At 32.9% G+C, this 19,580-nt stretch overlaps 4 protein-coding genes across 10 annotated transcripts in view; 1 reads left to right on the plus strand and 3 right to left on the minus strand.

The window, feature by feature from the left end:
* The window catches only part of LOC105251108 (casein kinase I), a 53,983-nt gene extending 43,285 nt beyond the window's left edge, over positions 1-10,698 (minus strand). For 3 of the 6 annotated variants that reach the window (XM_025413996.1, XM_025413997.1, XM_025413998.1), the window contains exon 1: positions 8,917-10,697. In XM_025413996.1, coding sequence (XP_025269781.1) covers positions 8,917-9,154 — 238 coding nt within the window. In that variant the 5' untranslated portion in view covers positions 9,155-10,697. Of the gene's footprint in view, positions 1-8,916 lie in introns of all 6 variants that reach the window. The other 3 variants (XM_025413995.1, XM_025414000.1, XM_025414004.1) reach the window with 2 other exon arrangements.
* Positions 10,699-12,830: 2,132 nt separating this feature from the next.
* LOC105255265 (MICOS complex subunit Mic10) lies at positions 12,831-14,455 on the plus strand. The gene is made up of 3 exons (XM_011264439.3): positions 12,831-13,038; positions 13,119-13,166; positions 13,835-14,455. Exons 1-3 carry the CDS (start codon positions 12,960-12,962, stop codon positions 13,963-13,965), a joined length of 258 nt encoding a protein of 85 aa, XP_011262741.1. The 5' UTR covers positions 12,831-12,959; the 3' UTR covers positions 13,966-14,455.
* A 172-nt stretch (positions 14,456-14,627) lies between these two features.
* Positions 14,628-16,628, minus strand: LOC105255264 (programmed cell death protein 6). 2 transcript variants are annotated; one of them, XM_011264437.3, is made up of 4 exons: positions 16,383-16,628; positions 16,017-16,123; positions 15,494-15,798; positions 14,628-15,140 (listed from the first exon to the last, which is right to left on the minus strand). In XM_011264437.3, exons 1-4 carry the CDS (start codon positions 16,436-16,438, stop codon positions 15,039-15,041), a joined length of 570 nt encoding a protein of 189 aa, XP_011262739.1. In that variant the 5' UTR covers positions 16,439-16,628; the 3' UTR covers positions 14,628-15,038. The 2 variants fall into 2 exon arrangements, with proteins under 2 accessions (XP_011262739.1, XP_011262740.1); XM_011264438.3 differs by having other exon boundaries at positions 14,806-15,140; positions 15,494-15,762; positions 16,383-16,624.
* A 505-nt stretch (positions 16,629-17,133) lies between these two features.
* Positions 17,134-19,364, minus strand: LOC105255263 (dolichyl-phosphate beta-glucosyltransferase). Its single transcript, XM_011264436.3, has 5 exons — positions 19,166-19,364; positions 18,833-19,004; positions 18,545-18,747; positions 18,292-18,400; positions 17,134-17,664 (listed from the first exon to the last, which is right to left on the minus strand). The coding sequence occupies exons 1-5, from the start codon at positions 19,226-19,228 to the stop codon at positions 17,225-17,227; spliced, it is 987 nt and encodes a 328-aa protein (XP_011262738.1). The 5' UTR covers positions 19,229-19,364; the 3' UTR covers positions 17,134-17,224.
* Positions 19,365-19,580: the final 216 nt, after the last annotated feature.

A 19,580-nucleotide genomic window follows, 5' to 3' on the forward strand; every position in this document is an offset into this window, starting at 1 on the left:
TTTTTAATAGCTACGAAAATTCGTTCGGATGTACTTCTCGGGAACGGAAAGAACCCTCGAGAAGAGAGACTGAATCTCGGGCTCTCTTCTCAGAAGAATCGATCAATTTTTGTCGGACGTGACCGTGGGAAAGTACGGTGGGATAGGACGATCGCCCCCCCTCCCCCTTTTCCCAGTAGGACCGGAAGATCGGTCTTATGTGTATGCCGCTCTCTGCGGCCTACGGTTTGGAATTTCGTACTTCCTGTCCCCGAACACGTATCACAGTTCCGGCTCTCGTCCAGAAGGATTGCTGCGAAAAATGAGGAGGCCTTATCATACACTTAGGAATATAAAGTAGCTCGCAATCATATTTTTCTCTCTCTCTTTAAATACAAATTGCCCCATTTCTATCTACAGAATGGCCCCGAACGCCCAGACTTTGAGATCTTATAGGAAATTTAATTCTGAACAAAAAATTTCCTATAAACATGGGTCGAAAAATGCTTCCTTAAGAAGTTATCGCTCAAAAACCTCTGATGAAGGAAGAGCAAAAAGTGAAAAGAAAATGAAATAAAAAGAAAATGAAACTAAATAAATTTCTTGAAAAAAAAATAAAAATAAAAAATAAAAATCTTTTTCTTTTATGAAAATAAAATAATTTTTTTTAAACTAATATTTTAGTAATAGCACGTAATAATAGAAAATAAATAAAGACGTTTTTCAAGAAATTTACTTAGTTTCATTTTCTTTTTATTGCATTTTCTTTTCACCTTTTGCTCTTCTTTCATCAGAGGTTTTTGAGCGATAACTTCTTAAGGAACGATTTTTCGACCCATGTTTATAGGAAATTTTTTGTTCAGAATTAAATTTCCTATAAAATCTCAAAGTCTGGCTGGAACGTTCGGGGCCACCCTGTATACACGTGATACTCTTCACACCTTGAAAATTTTATTCGGGATGCATCGAAAATCGAGATGATCAGTGTCGAAAAAAAATTGCATATAAATTGAAGTTTGCCAATAATTTTTCGTATAAAAATTTTTCAAAATTCACTCGACATATAAATTTATTTTCTCGAAATTTTTTTATTTTTTTAAATCAATGATTATTAACGTTAGGTTAGCTGCGACTTTCCCCTCTAGCTATGAAAAATTTAGGATCGCGCGAATCGGGGATTGAAATTGGGTCAATGAGGTACACGATTCGGGTCCAAATCCGATGCTGCGGCCCGGAAAGCAATCCGCCGACAATTCTAGCCGGATTCGTGCTCGGTGCGAGTCAATTGCCGCCGGTAAACGCATTTATGACCCTCGAGCGAGCGAGACAAGACAAGCGCACGAGGTACGAGGCGATAAACTGATAACGCATGCATAACAACGTTAACGGCATACGCGTGTCTCTCATTGCGAGGCAGCTGGTCGAGCCAATGAAGGGCTCCGGTTCATCCCGATTGTTTGCGTTTCGATCGTGTCGTTGCCGAGAGGACAGAATTTTTCGGCAGTAATGTAAGAAATATTCCCGAGACGTGAATCATCCATTTCGAGAAAGGAATATACAGGGCGTTTCTTAATAAGTGCGAAAAATTTTAGGAGATGATTCTTTCTCGAAAATTAAAAGGGGTTTTTCATATAAACATACAGGGTGTCCCAAAAGTCCCGGACCGGTCGAATATTTCATAAACTATGCACTTTAGAAAGAAATGTTTCAGACAAAAGTTGTATGGCTTGAAGGGGGCCATCAGATAGTGGCAATGATTTGACATGGGAGAGTCATTTAAAAGTCATGTGAAGATCACCATCAATTCCTTAAATGGAACCCCTTATTTTTTATTACATATTCGTGTAGCTTATCTCGAGAGCTTTCCAAAACACTATAATAAAGTATTTCTTCATTGAGTACTTTTCGAGTTATGAGGCTTGAAATCATTTCTTAATTTTGCATAAACCGTAAAATATCTAGTAAAATATTCATTTTGCGATTATCTTACCTTAATACTTTTATGTACAAAATAATGAGAGAAATCAATTGGTGTAAAGAAAAAACATAGTTGTTTTTAAGAAAAAAATATATAATTTGCAATTAACAATTACATATTTTCATAAAATCAGTAGTTTTCAAGAAAAAAATACGTTATTGTGCACCGCATGATAATTTTAAAATAAAAATAAAATTAGAGTAAATGTGGGGAAAATTGGAACAAAAACAAAATTATAATAAAAACCTAAAAAATAAAGATCTAATTTTTACTCCTATTTTTGGAGGAGTGTAATTCCAGAGGGAGGGATGTATGGAAGACTATGTTTATATAAAAAACCCCCTCAATTTTCGACAGAAAATCATCTCCTAAAATTTTTCATACTTATTAAGAATCACCCTATATATTCGCGTTTCGACGTTTCCGATTATTTAACGAACGTCAATATACGAGAAATTAATGCACCGTCGCTGCGACAGTAGTGACTGCGAGCAAAAAAAAGACGTATGATGAGGCAATTTAAAATTATCAATGACTCACACGCCGTTATTAACGGTATATCAGATGTCATGAAATTCATCAAATATAAATACATATACCGTTTTTATTTTTTGCATGAAATTTATGCTATTTTTATTTCCAGAATATATATTAATTCGAAGGATTTGGAATTAATTTTTTTTAAATTTTGAATTTTTTTTTAAATTCAAATTTATCCTTTCCCACAGTTTTGTTTTTATTGTCGAAATGAAATAATCTCTCTCTCTCTCTCTCTCTTTCTCTCGATATAATTATCTATTTTCAATATTAGAATTATGTTGGAGTGATTCTCAACACAAAATTTTACTTTTTCGTATTTAGCTTTGAGCGTAATTGCTCGTTAGTGAGGAAATATGTAACGTAATTATCATTTATTATACCGTTCGATATAGAAACGTTCGACAAATTTTAAATATATTCTTTGCGCGAGAAGCACAGAACCTTTCGTACACCGATCACGACAGGCATTTCAAAGAAACACCCAATGAAAGAGAACGTACGGATATTCATCCACAACTAAGTATTCAAAGATGAATCATAAAGAAAGATTTCTGGAAATTCTCTCACTCGCCGTAGGATATCGTCAGACAAAAAAAGATGCGAAATTATCTTCTCTACTTTTACACCAAATAAATAATCTATAGGGAAAATCAAACTACGGCTAAAATAAATCAATTTCTAAAAAATTCGTTTGAAAAGGATCGTAATAAATATTTTTTTAATAATAATATAATTAATGACAATTTTGTCTCAATTATTTAAATACTTACTTAAATTTCTTATAACTTTTTTATTGATAACTAAAATATTTCAAAATTAGATACTTTAAAAATGCTAATCTAACTTAAAACAGCGAATAGAAAGAAATTAAAGAAAAAATAATTTTTATTTTTATGCAAAAAATTTTAATTTTTGTAATCAGATTATTACACATTATGTAACTCTAAGAAAGTAAAAAAATTAATAATAAATTTACACACTATCGCAAAGATTCCATTGAGGGCAAAATTTGTATAAAATGAAAGTCTCCTTTAAGCTCATCTTAAAGAAATAAAAATTGATATTGTGTGCATGACGTTTAATTCTCTTAAGTATTATCAGTGCTATTGGAGTGGCCACGATGCAACGTGTCTATCTTATTCGTAGTCTATCTCATTGGCACGATGATGATACAGACATACTTACACGCTTGTGCAAGAGTTTATGACAGAGATAGCATATTCGTAAATACACTCTATATATTATGCGATGCATTAACATTCCATAATACTACGTTTAAATTTGAGACGTCTTTTTATTTTTTAACGAACAAGGATAAATTACAATTTAAATAATTTAAACAATTTAAATAATTATTTAAGTAGTTTAAAAATTGTCACTAATCATTATTATTAAAAGGGTTCATTTTTCGAGCCTTTTAAAGCGAATTTAATTTTTCCATGACTTTAAAAGATAAAAATGTTATCGTCAGATCCAGTGACTCCAAAAGCATTGGATCACATGTACAATTTACATATTACGCTTTTTAAGAATTCTTATTTTTATATTTTTTCTTAATCCTTGTGTCTTATGAACTAGACACAAAACTGCGAACGTTTTAAAAAAATTCTCTTTTTATTTTTTAACGAACAAGGATAAACTACAATATAAATAATTAAATAGTTTAAAAATTGTCACTAATCATTATTATTAAAAGGATTCATTTTTCGAGCCTTTTAAAGCGAATTTAATTTTTCCATGACTTTAAAAGATAAAAATGCTATCGTCAGGTCCAGTGACTCCGAAAGCATTGGATCACATATACAATTTACATATTACATTTTTTAAAATTCTTATTTTTATATTTTTTCTTCATCCTTGTGTCTTATGAACTAGACACAAAACGTACGTTATAAAAAATTTCTTAATCACTTATTATATTTTAACGAACAAGGATAAATTACAATATAAATAATTAAACAGTTTAAAAATTGTCACTAATCATTATTATTAAAAGGGTTCATTTTTCGAGCCTTTTAAAGCGAATTTAATTTTTCCATGAAAATTTAATTTTTCCACGAATTTAATTTTTCCTTTAAAAAATAACAATGCTATCGTCAGATCCAATGACTCCAAAAGCATTGGATCACATGTACAAATTACATATTACACTTTTTAAGAATTCTTATTTTTATATTTTTTCTTAATCCTTGTCTTATGAACTAGACACAAAACTACGTACGTTATAAAAAATTTCTTAATCTCTTCAGAATACACTCTGATACATTAATAGCCGGTGAAAGTAACTAGCAGTTTGTCACGAACGATATAATCAGCAAATCGCGATGATGACAGTAAACGCGTTGTTTGCGTGGCTATGATTAACAACAAAGTCATCATTATGAATGAATAGGTAATAACGCCTTAGGACGTTCGTGTAAACCGTGTAAAGTCAACAAAACATGGCAGGATTTTTCGCGCTAACGCTTTTGCAGCAACAACGGCGGTCATTACGTTAGGAAATTTAATGCTTTCCCGTTTCATCGCGTAGCCTGGAAGTTATAGCGCGATGAAACGTTACTAAGATGTTCCTCTAAGCGCATCAAAGCTGCAAAGCCGTTTCGCTGTGTCAGCCTGTTTCGTCAGCACGGTAAAAGATTTCTCTGTTGAGAAACACATTGCATTTCTAAGGAACGTCAGCGAAGAAAAATTAATTATTTTAATACACTAAAGAAGAGCAGTTTTTTTTCGGTGAATTATTCTCGGCAGCTTCGAAAAAAATGACCATATTTCGATGCTGATTTTAATATAAAAAATTATCCTGCAGACATTTCTTTATATAAGAAATTATATATGTCATTTATAAAATTTAAGTTTTTTTTTTCAATTGTGTGCACCTGTCTTTATTAATTAAAGAACGATGATATAAAAATCAAATCATTAAGTAGAATATATATTATAAATAAAAAATATGTAATTAAAAATTAAATTATATCAAATATATAATATATAATATAATATCAACAAATGTGTAATTATAACATTTAAAATATATTTAAATAAATTTTCAACTATATAAAATATCTTTAAATATCCTCATGTATATATATAAATTTATTTAAATATATTTTAAATGTTATATTACACATTTGTTGATGTTATATCATATATTATATATTTGATATAATTTAATCTTTAATTATATATTTTTTATTTATAATATATATTCTATCTACTTAATTTATTTGATTAATTGATATAATTTTTAATTATATATTTTATATATATATATATATATATATATATATATATAATATATAATATATATATACAGGGAGGCCCCGAATGTTTCAGCCAGACTTGAGATCTTATAAGAAATTTAATTCTGAACAAAAAATTTCCCATAAACATGGATCGAAAAATGCTTCCTTAAGAAGTTATCGCTCAAAAACCTCTGATGAAGGAAGAGCAAGAGGTAAAAAGAAAATGAAATAAAAAGAAAATTAAACTAAATAAATTTCTTGAAAAATGTCTTTATTCATTTCCTACTATTACGTGCTATTTTTTTTATCGTTTTTTTCAAGAAATTTATTTCATTTAAATAAATTAAAATTTATTTCATTTAAATAAATTAAAATTTATTTCATTTAAATAAATTAGTTTCATTTTCTTTTTATTTCATTTTCTTTTCATTTCATTTTCTTTTCACCTTTTGCTCTTCCTTCATCAGAGGTTTTTGAGCGATAACTTTTTAAGGAAGCATTTTTCGACCCATGTTTATAGGAAATTTTTTGTTCAGAATTAAATTTCCAATAAGATCTCAAAGTCTGGCTGGAACGTTCGGGGCCACCCTGTATATATATCATTAACGATCAGATATTTATTTTTTATATATAATTCTGACAGTTTTAAAAATGTACGAAATATATGTACAATAGGTTTTATCATCATAATTCATACTGTTTGCTGTTTGATTACGAGAACACGTTGGTGCTTTGTAGGAGGAGCATCAATATTTGCAGACTTCCGGCCTACATACAGCAGCGTCAGTATGCAAAATCACTTTGTATTATGCCATTGCCGCGATAATCGAGAGAGCATTAGCCTCTCCCGATGTTAGAATCATTGTTTTCAACATGCGTCATCAGTCACCGAGAAACGGCGCGAATCTCGCGAGGGACTGATAATTCCTAATTTCGCACACTGTTATTACGAGAACAGATTGCAATAACGCGGTAAATATTACTCACGATTCTCGATGCGTGAGCATAAACACTGAACGAAATTGAAGTTTCGCTCGCTTTTTAATTTATGAAAAATAAAAAAAATTACATAAAACATTATTTTCACTTCTGTTACTTTGAAATCTCTCTTCTCAGAATATTCATTTCCTTTGCATTTTATACATTTCTAATTCGAACTTGTTATTCATGTATGTATATGTGTTTATAATAGATAAACCTAATCTAGGATGCATAGTCTCTCGAACAACAAATGTCATTTTCACTCATCCATTTAATATCGCGATGATAATCATAGATCGGCATCGATCCTACTGCGGTTTAAAAGATAAAAGAGAAATTGACTTAAAGAATAAAGATTTAAAAAAAATGGACCCTGGAAAAGTTCCAAGAAGGTTCAAAGCGATGTAATTATTGCGAATCGCATAATGATATATCGCAAGGTTGATCGAATCGATCATTTTACAAGGGGAAATTTATTTCCAAAATTATTCTCTCGAAATGAATTTTTGCCATACAAAGTGTCTCATAATTCGCGACCTTAATTCGACAACGACACGTTCCCTTTGATAAATCTAGAATGAATTTTTTTTCCACAATAATGATCACAAAAAGATTGAAGATTCTGTCGAAAAATAAATTAATTCTCCAGAGATTAATTAAAAAATATAATTTGTGACTTATCTATTTGTATATCTTTTTGTGACTTATCTATTTGTATATATATCTCTCTCTCTCTCTTTTCAATCGCTAATTCAGATAACGTTCTTGTCCTTACGAATTATTGCCGGAGAAAAATAGACTCCAAATTCAGAGAGCTCGCTCGTTAAAATCGAGGTCGCGAATTGCAAAACACTGTTTATCTACCTGTAAAAAAAGAAAAAAAAGAAAAAATAAATACCGCGTTTCGACTATCGCGAATAGAAGCGATAATGGAACGAAAACTATTAATTATCGTTCCTCGAGTGATAAGGAAGCTCGTACATTCTTTCTTTTTTTTTCCTTAATTCTTTTAAGGATGTTTTGTACAATCCCAGAAAAAAATAGCTGAAAATCAATAGTGATGAATATATCCACTTTTGATGTATTTTGAGTATGAGAAATTGCGTGGAATATTACAATTTGATCTTAGCTACAGTGCAGAGATGTATTTTTTAATATTTATTACGTTTTTACTGAAATATTCCGAATTTTGTTAATTGAAATAATTAACTTTTGGCAGAGAATTTCGCCTTGTGACAGATACATGGCTAATTTCATTGAATTATATTTCATATCTTTTTAATCAGTTAATACTTGTATAATATTAATTCATCAAATATTTTTTCTGTATCTAAACTTTCGCAAATTTTAAACAAATTCTGAATATTATTTCCATGTGTTTTTGTCATTTGAATCGACGTGGTTTCCCATAAAAACACATGTTAATTCGGTGCAAATTAAAATCCTTACAACTCGTGAACGCTTTAGTGAATCGATTGAAAAATTGTACCGAAGATTCTAAACACACGTAAGGACATTCCATACAATTTTCATTAAATTCTCAATATTTTGAAAGTAGGTACAAAACATCCTGAAGCATGTTTTGTACCTATTTTCAAAATATTGAGAATTTAATACATTAATACGTTTTAATATGTTTAAAAATACGTACGCAAAAATTTAATACGTTTCCCATAAGAATACATGTTAATTCGGTGCAAATTAAAATCCTTACAACTCGTCAACGCTTTAGTGAATCGATTGAAAAATTGTACCGAAGATTCTAAACACACGTAAGGACATTCCGTACAATTTTCATTAAATTCTCAATATTTTTAAAGTAGGTGCAAAACATTCTGAAGCATGTTTTGTACCTATTTTCAAAATATTGAGAATTTAATACATTAATACGGTTTAATACGTTTAAAAAATACGTACGAAAAAATTTAATACGTTTCCCACAAAAACACATGTTAATTCGGTGCAAATTAAAATCCTTACAACTCGTGAACGCTTTAGTGAATCGATTGAAAAATTGTACCGAAGATTCTAAACATATGTAAGGACATTCCGTACAGTTTTCATTAAATTCTCAATATTTTAAAAATAGGTACAAAACCTCCTTAAAATGACCGATTCGTGGGGAGGAGAAGGAGGACCGAAGAAGAGAAGGGGAGAGAAGAGGGGAGGAAGAGGAAAGAAGGCGATCAGACTCACCGAGACGAAGCTCCCCGAAGTTTCCACAGCCGATTTTCTTGCCGACCCGGAAGTTCGGGCCGACCATGAGCACGTTGGACGACGAGGTGACGCTGTGCCGGGACGAGTGGACGTTCGACCGGGTGGCGTTCCCGCTTCCCCTCGAGGTCCGCTTCGTGTTGAGCGCGACCTCCTGCTCGCGCTCGGGGTTGCGCGCCCCGAGCTCCTTATCCCCGCGGTTGTCGCCCCGTTTCTGCATCTCGTAACGGCCGTTGTTATCCACGGTTGCGGGCGCGAGATATATATTTCACGGGCGGTATAAATATCCCTCTCCCCCGCCCGAGTCCAGGAGCCGCGATCTATCCCGATGTGCACGATCGGCACGCAGTCGCACAATCGCGCGACGACGACAACAATATTACCTCTCCGGGTGTGATATCAGCGACGACGGGGATCGATCCCCGGTGTCAGGGCATATCTCGCGCGCCCCCGGGAAGCCGCGGGCGCCCCGCGACGCGACACGACAGAATTGGAACACACGACACGGACACGGACACGGACACGAACACGAACACGACACTCGTCGCAGTTTCCGCAAGCGGAAAAGGGCACGCGCGGGCGCGGTGGTGTATACGCTAGGGCGCGGAAGGAGAGGGACGCGCGGGCGAGAGAGAGAGAGAGAGAGAGAGCGAGCAAGGAGGGGAAGGGGGGGGAGTCGAGTGCCGAGGGGGCTGCCGGTTGACTGTCAGAGTTCGTCGGACGATGCCACTTCCGAGGGGGGGTAGAGGAGCAGGAGGGACGAGGGGGGATCAGGGGGGCAGGGGGGGGGCGATCAATTCCCGGTCTAACCTCTCTCTCGCTGGAGAGATCCTCGCGCTCTCCCAGAAGAGGCGTTATCGGCGTTCACACCCCGGAGGACTCGGCGGGAGGGCGCGGCGTGTCCTCTCCCGAGGACGCGCCTCTGGCACCTGGCGACCTGGGGGGGGGGGGCGTCGGCGTCACTCCAGGAATCCTGGCGCGTCGAACGGCGTCGTGGACGGGCCCATAGCAGTCCCGGCGACGGTCGCCGGGAGTCGACGGCGGACTCGGGGGGATCGCGCGGCTCACGCTCGGACGACGTCGGGACGACGTTCCACCTGCACGGCATTCCACCCGCGCGGCGCGTCTCCCGCGGCGTTGTTGTTGTTGATGTTGTCGCTGGTGACGCTGGTGTTGCTGGTGGCGTTGCTGGCGCGTCCCAGGATCCTCGGCGCCTCCATTAATCGGGGTTCTACGCGGCGAGCGAGGGCTCGCGCGCGATCGGATCTCTCCACCTCCTCGGGAGATAATTCGCGGACACCCGTTAGCGGACAGGCAACGGCGCGGCGCCGAGATTCCCTAGGCTCGAGAGGGATATGTGTCTTATATATGTATCTTTTTTTTCCCCTGCCGTTGCTCGTGATGGGATCACCCGACGACTCGATATCCGCTATCTTTGTCTCTCTCCTTCCCTCTCTTTGTCTAGATATCGTTGCTCGGACGGCACGCCGAGCTCTGACAAGCGTGCGGCTGCCCCCTCGATCCTTCTTGCGTTCGTTCCTGTCCCGTTTCGCACTTCTATTCACTCGCAGACATGGCGGACGCGGCGAGGTTCTTCGCGTTAACCCGGATCTCGCACCGCACAGACTCCCGTGAACTCGCCTCACCCGCGATCAAATTCCTCGGGGACGACGGGCCAGCGATCCTGCCCCTCGCGCTCGACGGGACATGAGTGAGTTAAGTTGCTACGGACACCGGCAGGCCTGTCAACCGCGACGACGTCCGGAGAGGACAGGGATGTCGACGGAGGGATTTTCGCGCGCGTGCGCAGTAAAAGTGTTTGCCGCCAGTTGCGCAGCTGACCGGTTAGGCCGGGTATACAATAGGCTATTTAAGCATCAAGCCTAAGAGATTGACCAATCACAGTCGAGGATGAAGAGAATACTCGGCTGTGATTAGTCAATTTCTTAAGCCTTAAGAGATTGACCAATCACAGTCGAGGATGAAGAGAATACTCGGCCGTGATTGGTCAATTTCTTAAGGCTTAGGCCGGTATTCATAGTCCGGTCTTACATTTAAAATCATCTTAAGAACTCGTTCAACCAATCAAATAGCTACAATGCAACTATTAATTGGTGGAATGAGAGCTTAAGATAATCTTAAATATAAGATCGGACTATGAATTCCGGCCTTAGAGCTTAAATTAGCATTGTAGATCGGGACTAATTTATACAATTTCACATATTAAATTAAATTTAATATGTGAAATTGTATAAATAATTTAAAATTACATACATAATTAGTGTAACAATTACGCTATTTATAAGGAAAATATATAATTAAATATATATATATTTTCCTTATAAATAGCGTAATTATTACACTATATATATAGGAGAATATATAATAAAATATATTCATGTACTTTTACAAAAATTAGTTATTTTACTCTTTATTGTGTAAATATTCGTTTATTAAATGTAATTTTTAAATGTTATATAAATATTACAAAAAATTGTACATTTACATAAAATCCAAAAATTACACTTTTAACCTTGTAATTTCTCATCAAATATAAACGAATATTTACACAATAAAGAGTAAGAAAACTAATTTTTGTAAAAGTACATGAATTTATATATTTCCGTTATAAATAGCGTAATTGTTACACTGATTATATGTGTAATTTTACATACTTTTTTTACAGTGTACGAACATGAGTGCGTTCTTTTACGCTGATAATTGCGCGCATGCGCAACGTGTGCGACTGAATTTTATTAATAGTGCGTTCGAAAATATGTTTGGTTGGTGTTGGGAAAAAAGAAGTTGGCAGTATTAAAAACTCCCAGTGCTGCGTTTCGTTTCTCCCACTGGGATCACTAGGATTAACAAAATTTGCTACTTGAGATATTAAAAGAGGTAAATAAGTAGTTAAATATATTTTATAATAATATGTTTAATAACATCACATATATTATTATTAATACGAACGTGTGTTTTAATAATGTATTAATATTAGTATAATATTAATACATAATTAATATATAATATTAATAATGTTATAATTATAATAAAGTGACATAATTTACCTAAAATGTGATTTAAATTCAATATTTGTATATCTGGTAACATTTTCCAAATAATCTGTTATTTTTGGTACTATTTTTCTTTCACCTCTATTGTTATTACCTCTATTTTCGAATAAAATATTTTGTAATTCTTCATTATTATCATCACTATCTGAAGAACTACTCGAAGATTCAAAAATGATGTTTTCGAGTAAAATATATTGTTCCATAATAAAAATAGTGTAATTGCAACACTTTCATATATTATACATACGGTACAATACAATCCTAGGTCGGTATTCATAATCCGGTCTTATATTTAAGATCATCTTAAGAACTCATTCCACCAATCAAATAACTACAATGCAGCTATTGATTGGTGGAATGAGTTCTTAAGATGATCTTAAATGTAAGACCGGACTATGAATACCGGTCCTAGGCCGGTATTCATAGTCCGATCTTATATTTAAGATCGTCTTAAGTCTGCTTTGAGATTGACTTAAGGCCTCATTCAACCAATCAAATAGCTGCGTAGCATTTCAAGCTCGAACTTAAGACGATCTCAAATATAAGATCGGATTATGAATACCGGCCCTAATGATCCCAGTGGAAGAAACGAAACGCAGCACTGGGAGTTTTCAATACTGCCAACTTTATCTTTTTTTCCAACACCGACCAAACATATTTTCGAACACACTATAAATATTAATCTGACGTTGGCGAACTTGTCGGAACAAGCGCGCTTTACAAAAGTAAAACCCACTCGAATGAGGATCTCCTCTCGTTTTACAGAGAAAACTTGATTTTCGATATTTATATAATTGCCATCGTCATTTGTCATTTTTATACATGTTATGCAATCGCGCGCATAAAGGAAACGGAGAGGCGACGAAGAGCGAGGATCGATATGACAGATTAGACGCACGTGAGTGCCTGGCGTGCGAGTGACGTAACAGAAACGGCTCTTTTAGCACGAAAATGGCCGGCGCCGTGTGGGCCGAGGACGAGATTGGGCGAAAGTGGGACCGTTGCTTTACGGATGCGATCCTCAAACTAGGTAACTAACATTTCCAAAGTAGCCGCGGTGACAGGTACACTTTTGGCGACGCTATTACTCACGAATCTGAATTTTTTCAGGCGGTGGTGTAGCCCTTGGCGGAGTGTTTTCTCTGTTTTTCTTCAAGAGTAAGACCACTCTATTCATATGTATGATTGTAATGCTCTTATGATGTAACTATAGTTATTATTACAACTGTCTTCTCAAAATCATCATTAATAAGTTCGAGTCTTTGTGGTTGAATTTCTTGCACTGTTTAAGTTAAGAATTGGATTATATTCAGAAGTTTTGTAGAAATAAGAAAGAAAAGACAAAAAGTGCAAGAAATTTAATTATAAACACGTAATCACAAGTAAACAAATCTGTTGTATTATGATACATTTAACATCCTCCGTTTTTCAAAATTTAGTATAATAATAATAATAATCTATAATAATCTATGAAACAAATTTATAAAGAAATTTTTAATGATATATAAATTATAATCATACATATATATTGTTAAAAAATAGTATCAATTTTTTCAGAATATTTTCTATAATGTTTATCTTTCAATTTGCTTTTATAAATTTTAATATAAAGATATATGCAATATTTTGTTGTATTATAGCAATTTAATAAATAGATAATATATTTGATCACATTTAGATCTCATCAATAAAGTAAAGAAAATCTAAAGAAACTGTACATTATCTCAATGTCAATTGATTTCTTTATTTCATAGTGAAATATATAAAGAAATATGTAATAAAAAAAAAATATATATATATATATAAATTATTTCAAATTCGTACAGGAAGGAGATGGCCTATTATAGCTGGTGCTGGCTTTGGATTAGGCATGGCATATTCCAATTGTGAAAGAGATATAAATGCATCGATACACCAACAAAAATCTAGGAGCTGTAAATCTGAAGGAAAGAAATAATTATTAGGATCTATTGTGTAAAAATAAAATTAAAGTTATTATTAAAATAAAAGTATCAAGAAATTAAATAACTATGTTGCATTAATTCATTTTTTATATCTCTAATTTTTATTTTGGTAGGTAAAGTTTATTTTATATTTCAATTTCCCTTACCGCAATTTCTCACTTAAGATAATAGATACAAAGATTGTTTAGTAAAAGAAATATATTTCTTTTGTAGTGTGTTCATTATAATAATAATAAGATAGAAAAATACATAACTATAACTAGTGTATATAGCACTAAATATTAATACGCATAAATATATAACAATTGTAATGTTGTAATATGTTAAGAAAATACAAGATTTGTTTCTTTAATTATTTCATCGTTGCTTAAAATTATTAAAATGTACTTATATATGTAAACTTGCATTAATTATTATAATTTATATGTAACGGTAAGCCTGGGAAGCGTACATGTACAGTTTACATTTATAGTAGAAAGTGTACATATATGTAGAGTTTGTATACATTCAAACTCTAATGTCATTTAAACATTTGTAGTATTAACCAGTAATATTTTGACATATATCAATTATAACATTTTCATAGAATTTCAGAATTTCCAAAATTAATATTAAATTAAATTTTTGGCTATTTAATGTATTTGTATAATTTCTTAGAAGAGAAAAAATATAAGTGCATCATTAAAAAAAAAAAACTAGGAATGTCACATGAAGGTACAGTATATATCTATAGCACACGCACGCGTAAATAATTTGTGTGATCGATTATAACAAACTTGGTGATATATATGTATGTCATATAAATTTACGTCTTACATATTAAATATATAAATTTATGTATATTTTAATTTATAATAAAGGCTTTTTAATAATAGGATCGAATTTGATTAACAATGAGTGTAAATAAATGTGCAAATAAATTTTAATTTCAGAGATTCTGATTGTTTTTCACATGTAGCAGAGTGAAATTTTTATCTTTATATATTTGGCATCTTATAGTAGTATACCTTTAAGCTTTAAATAACATACTATCAAAACAGGCATGAAAAGAAATGATACATGATGTTTATATCTTAAGATTAAATACCATGCCCAAAAATTGTTCGTAGTGGATTGTTATAACACCATCCAGATCTGTATCTAATCGTCTGAAAGCGGATGTCAAAGTCTAAAAATAAAAAATATGCTTACTATTTCATCTTCGTATTTTGTAAATTTGAAAAATTTGTAATTATCTTTAAAATGCGATTAAACATGCGAGATTAACAACGTTAACCACTTAATCAATAATAACTAATACTAAATTAGTATTAAAATATTCTATACTTTCAAATTAATAATGCATTGAAACGCATATTTAATTTATAGATTATAATCAATCATGCTTGTATATGTTTTTACGTATAAAAATTAATAGATATACATTATATTAATAAATGTGCATTGCAGACAAGCAACTTAATGTCCAATGGAATAATATAGATCATTATATGTATATTTTATACAAGCATGTATACTTACATATAATACTATGCAGCATTGTATGAAATCATCAAAGTATATCGTACCACGACCTGCACGATCATACTTTCGTATAAGCATGTCAATTGTTTGATCTGTTAGTCGGTACCCAAAGTTTGTGAGAGCAGTCTTCAATTCGTTGCGGTCAATGTTACCGCTGTTATCGCGATCGAATGATCGAAAACAATTCTCCCAATCGGTAACATATTTCCACAATGCTCCAAATTCCTCGAAGCTTACAGTACCGGTTTGGTTTTTATCAAACATACCTGTAGTAGGATCGATTTTGTCAGTGTCAAACATACCTGTACCAACAAAATTAAAGAACAAAATGATAGAAATTTCAAAAGACCATGCAAATTAATATCTAGCATTAAATACTAGTTTTTCTAGCAATAAGCAATAGATACTAGATATTTATTTAATATTGCAGGATAATTTATCTATAAAATTTCAACAAGCAATTACAAGAAAATTACATAAAAATCAGAAATTTACATGGTCATTTGAAAACACTTCTTACCAATCATTAGACGAACAGTTTCTGGATTAAATGGTGTCCATGTACCATTTGAGAGAGCCTGCTGCAATTCGTCTGCAGTAATTGAACCAGATCTGTCTCTATCCACCCTAAGCCAAAACATCTCCTTAATTATCCAAAATTAAATATCACATCTCTATTATTATTTTATTATTATTTTATTATTATTTTTATTATTTCAATCTTTATTCTATAATTTTATGAATATATATGATAATGTCAGAACATGAACATGAGAAAATGGAATGAGAAAATAGAAAATAGAAACTGGAGGTAGGAAGCATTCAAGGTTCTTTCAAAAAATAATGATACGTTTAATCTCGTGACTAATTTACAAAGCATTATTACCTTTGGAATACGCTCCAGAGAAATTCCTGGCTAGGCATCGGCGAAACGAAAGACATTTTTTCCACGTGAAAAATCAGCAACGGTCAAATCAATTTGCAAGATCAAATAAAGTATAACTTGCGCGACGTTACGCAGACAATTGTTGACCTAAACGTAATCGGCCTGCACCCTGCACTGAAATTTTCTGAGATGTGGCTGATGTGGTTGTTATTCGAACACGTCACTCTGTATAGTTTCTCTGATACGCTATAAATTGCACAAGACTGTCATTGGTCGGTTGATTAATCGTGACGTTAAAATTTCGAATAGTGGAATCGTACACTAGCGTCACTAAATAGTGCGCCATTTTCAAAATACATAAACTTTTCTCGATATCAAATGGCAAGTTTGGAAGTTTATTCAATTATTAAATATAAATTTATAAGAAAAAATATAAAAATTAATATATTATAAAATATTAATATAAAAATTATTAAATGTAAATTTATAAGAATCAGAATAAATATTTAAATTGATCAACTAACTTATTAAATATAAATTTATATTAAACTAATTATAAATTTCTTCCTGAGATTTAATTAGTCTGACTTCCTATATATTTAACAATTTTTTAATAATTCAATTTTTAGACATTTTAATCTATATTTATAGGAAATATATTTATATATCTGTTGTGCCATTATGGATCTTTTAAGGTACATACATACTGTATAAAAACACACATTATATATAATATTCCATACTATATAATATTTTTCATTATATAAATATATTTTTACAAAAAAGATGAAACAAGATTGATGGAAATAAAGATTCGTCCACAAACTTTGCATACGTTAAAATTACATCTTGGGCTTATTTATCTTCCATGCGCCAATACTGTATCTAAGCCAGATGAGAAATAAATCTATGCCCATTTGTAACCAACTCCAAAACGGTATTATCTTGGAACCTTCAATTTCAGTCCAATTTACCGCTATCTCAGTTATAGGAATATTAAGAGTCTGTGCAATATAAAGCATTTCTACGTCAAAAGCCCAGCGTTCGACATGCAACGCTTCAAATATCGTTCTCGCTGATGTTCTCGTTAGAAGCTTAAATCCACACTGCGTATCTCTAATGTCTTTTACGCACAATAACCAGACTAAAAAATGGAACCCGTGCATAAGGAACAGTCGGAAGTAAGATCGCTTTGCGGTTTCTTCCTTTTCTAAATGCGCTCTTGATCCACATATTATCACATTCGAGAGTGCTGTATCTGCAGGATTGCTTGTATAATCAACTGAAACAAATTTGTCAAAATTAATAATGTAAAATTTGTAATTGTCTAAAAAAAATAATAGAATTATTATTCCTAGATGTAAATACAGGGTGGCCTCGAACGTTCCAGCCAGACTTTGAGGAAATTTAATTCTGAACAATTCTTATAGGAAATTTAATTCTGAACAAAAAATTTCCTGTAAACATGGGTCGAAAAATGCTTCCTTAAGAAGTTATCGCTCAAAAACCTCTGATGAAGGAAGAGCAAGAGGTAAAAAGAAAATGAAATAAAAAGAAAATTAAACTAAATAAATTTCTTGAAAAATGTCTTTATTCATTTCCTACTATTACGTGCTATTTTTTTTATCGTTTTTTTCAAGAAATTTATTTAGTTTCATTTTCTTTTTATTTCATTTTCTTTTCATTTCATTTTCTTTTCACCTTTTGCTCTTCCTTCATCAGAGGTTTTTGAGCGATAACTTCTTAAGGAAACATTTTACGATCTATGTTTATAGGAAATTTTTTGTTCAGAATTAAATTTCCTATAAGAGCTTAAAGTCTGACTGGTACGTTCGAGGCGACCCTGTATATAATCTGTAGATAATAATAGGAGAATCTTAATTTTTTAAAAATACTGTACATAACTTACATCCTAAAACTTTCCTTAAACTATCATCTAATTTTTGTAGATCACTGAACTTGGTGGCACCATCTGCATCTGCAAATAACAAAGCGCTGCCACTTGCACTCAGCATACCCTTAAATCAAATAATAAAACATTAAATTTTATATTAAAATTATCATATTAAGTATCATGATAAAAAGACTTAAACAAGAGATGAAACATAAAGTTTAACATATTTTATGTATAAAATTTAGCTTAGTTTACCAAATGTACTAACCAGTCTTACAGCACCACCTTTCCCTCTATTTTTAACGAGATTTAACACTTTCAGTGTGTTATATTTTGACGCATAATACTGAGCAACATTTGCAGTTTTATCTGTGCTGCCATCACTAACTACTATCACTTCATAAGTAAATTTACAAGTAGATTTTGCACGCTTTTCCAAATATTCCAAACATTCGTCCAGCATTGTTGGCACTATCAAATAAAAATTATACAAATATAATACATAAATAAAATATAACATATATATACATATATATATATGTTCATCAAATCTTACATCTGTGCTCTTCATTATAAGCAGGTATAATGACACTAAGCTGCACTGTCCAGGGATCATGTATCGAAGGGAATGCTTCTTTCATCTCTGTTTGGCTCAAAAAGAATTTTTCTTGTTCATCCCTCCAAATTTTGGGATACTGTTCACTTGTTATATATATTATTATGCAAATCTAAAAAAAAATATTTATATCTTTATAAACAGACATTGTATAATTATTTATATGATTTTTTTTATAAAATACTGCGTAATTATTTCTTAAATTATATGTAAAATAATACAATCCTTGACAAAAAAAATGTAAACATAAGACAGGAAAATTTCGATACGTACCAAAATTAAAATAAATACAGCCAGTGATATTCCACAACAGACCAGACAGCCTAGTGATAACATTTTGATACAGCAGAACACTTAATAATATAAATAATTATGAAATAACAGATAAAAAATATTTCGAAAAATAACTGGCATATCTATCTTCCTCTCATTCCGGCAGCATATGTGTATCATACGTCATCTAAGTCTCAGTTTGTTCGTTTTAGTTGCACTCAATGATAAGAAGGAAGATAAAGGAACAAATCTCGCGCATGCGTAATAGCGCAAGAGAGAGAGAGAGAGAGAGAGAGAGTGAGTGAGAGAGAAATAATAAGAGTGATCATCGAGGTTTTTTTCCTGATTCAGAGAGAAACCTGAGAGCGGCCACCAGCCTCGACGGGCACATTTCTCGATGCTTGACGCGCCGTCT

The sequence above is a fragment of the Camponotus floridanus genome, unplaced genomic scaffold (genome assembly GCF_003227725.1).
Source record: "Camponotus floridanus strain SB8 unplaced genomic scaffold, Cflo_v7.5 scaffold11, whole genome shotgun sequence".
Taxonomy (NCBI): Eukaryota; Metazoa; Arthropoda; class Insecta; order Hymenoptera; family Formicidae; genus Camponotus; species Camponotus floridanus.

What these genes read in the sequence shown, in the direction of transcription:
- LOC105255265 (XM_011264439.3), top strand. Translation starts at nt 12,960, where the DNA reads ATGGCCGGCGCCGTGTGGGCCGAGGACGAGATTGGGCGAAAGTGGGAC. An exon ending in GGATGCGATCCTCAAACTAG is followed by an intron (nt 13,039 to 13,118) that starts GTAACTAACATT and finishes GAATTTTTTCAG; the next exon opens with GCGGTGGTGTAGCCCTTGGC. An exon ending in TTCTCTGTTTTTCTTCAAGA is followed by an intron (nt 13,167 to 13,834) that starts GTAAGACCACTC and finishes AAATTCGTACAG; the next exon opens with GAAGGAGATGGCCTATTATA.
- LOC105255264 (XM_011264437.3), bottom strand. Translation starts at nt 16,438, where the DNA reads ATGTCTTTCGTTTCGCCGATGCCTAGCCAGGAATTTCTCTGGAGCGTA. An exon ending in CTCTGGAGCGTATTCCAAAG is followed by an intron (nt 16,124 to 16,382) that starts GTAATAATGCTT and finishes GTTTTGGCTTAG; the next exon opens with GGTGGATAGAGACAGATCTG. An exon ending in AATGCTGCATAGTATTATAT is followed by an intron (nt 15,141 to 15,493) that starts GTAAGTATACAT and finishes TTTTATTTTTAG; the next exon opens with ACTTTGACATCCGCTTTCAG.
- LOC105255263 (XM_011264436.3), bottom strand. Translation starts at nt 19,228, where the DNA reads ATGTTATCACTAGGCTGTCTGGTCTGTTGTGGAATATCACTGGCTGTA. An exon ending in AAGGTGGTGCTGTAAGACTG is followed by an intron (nt 18,401 to 18,544) that starts GTTAGTACATTT and finishes ATTTGATTTAAG; the next exon opens with GGTATGCTGAGTGCAAGTGG. An exon ending in TTTAAGGAAAGTTTTAGGAT is followed by an intron (nt 17,665 to 18,291) that starts GTAAGTTATGTA and finishes AATTTGTTTCAG; the next exon opens with TTGATTATACAAGCAATCCT.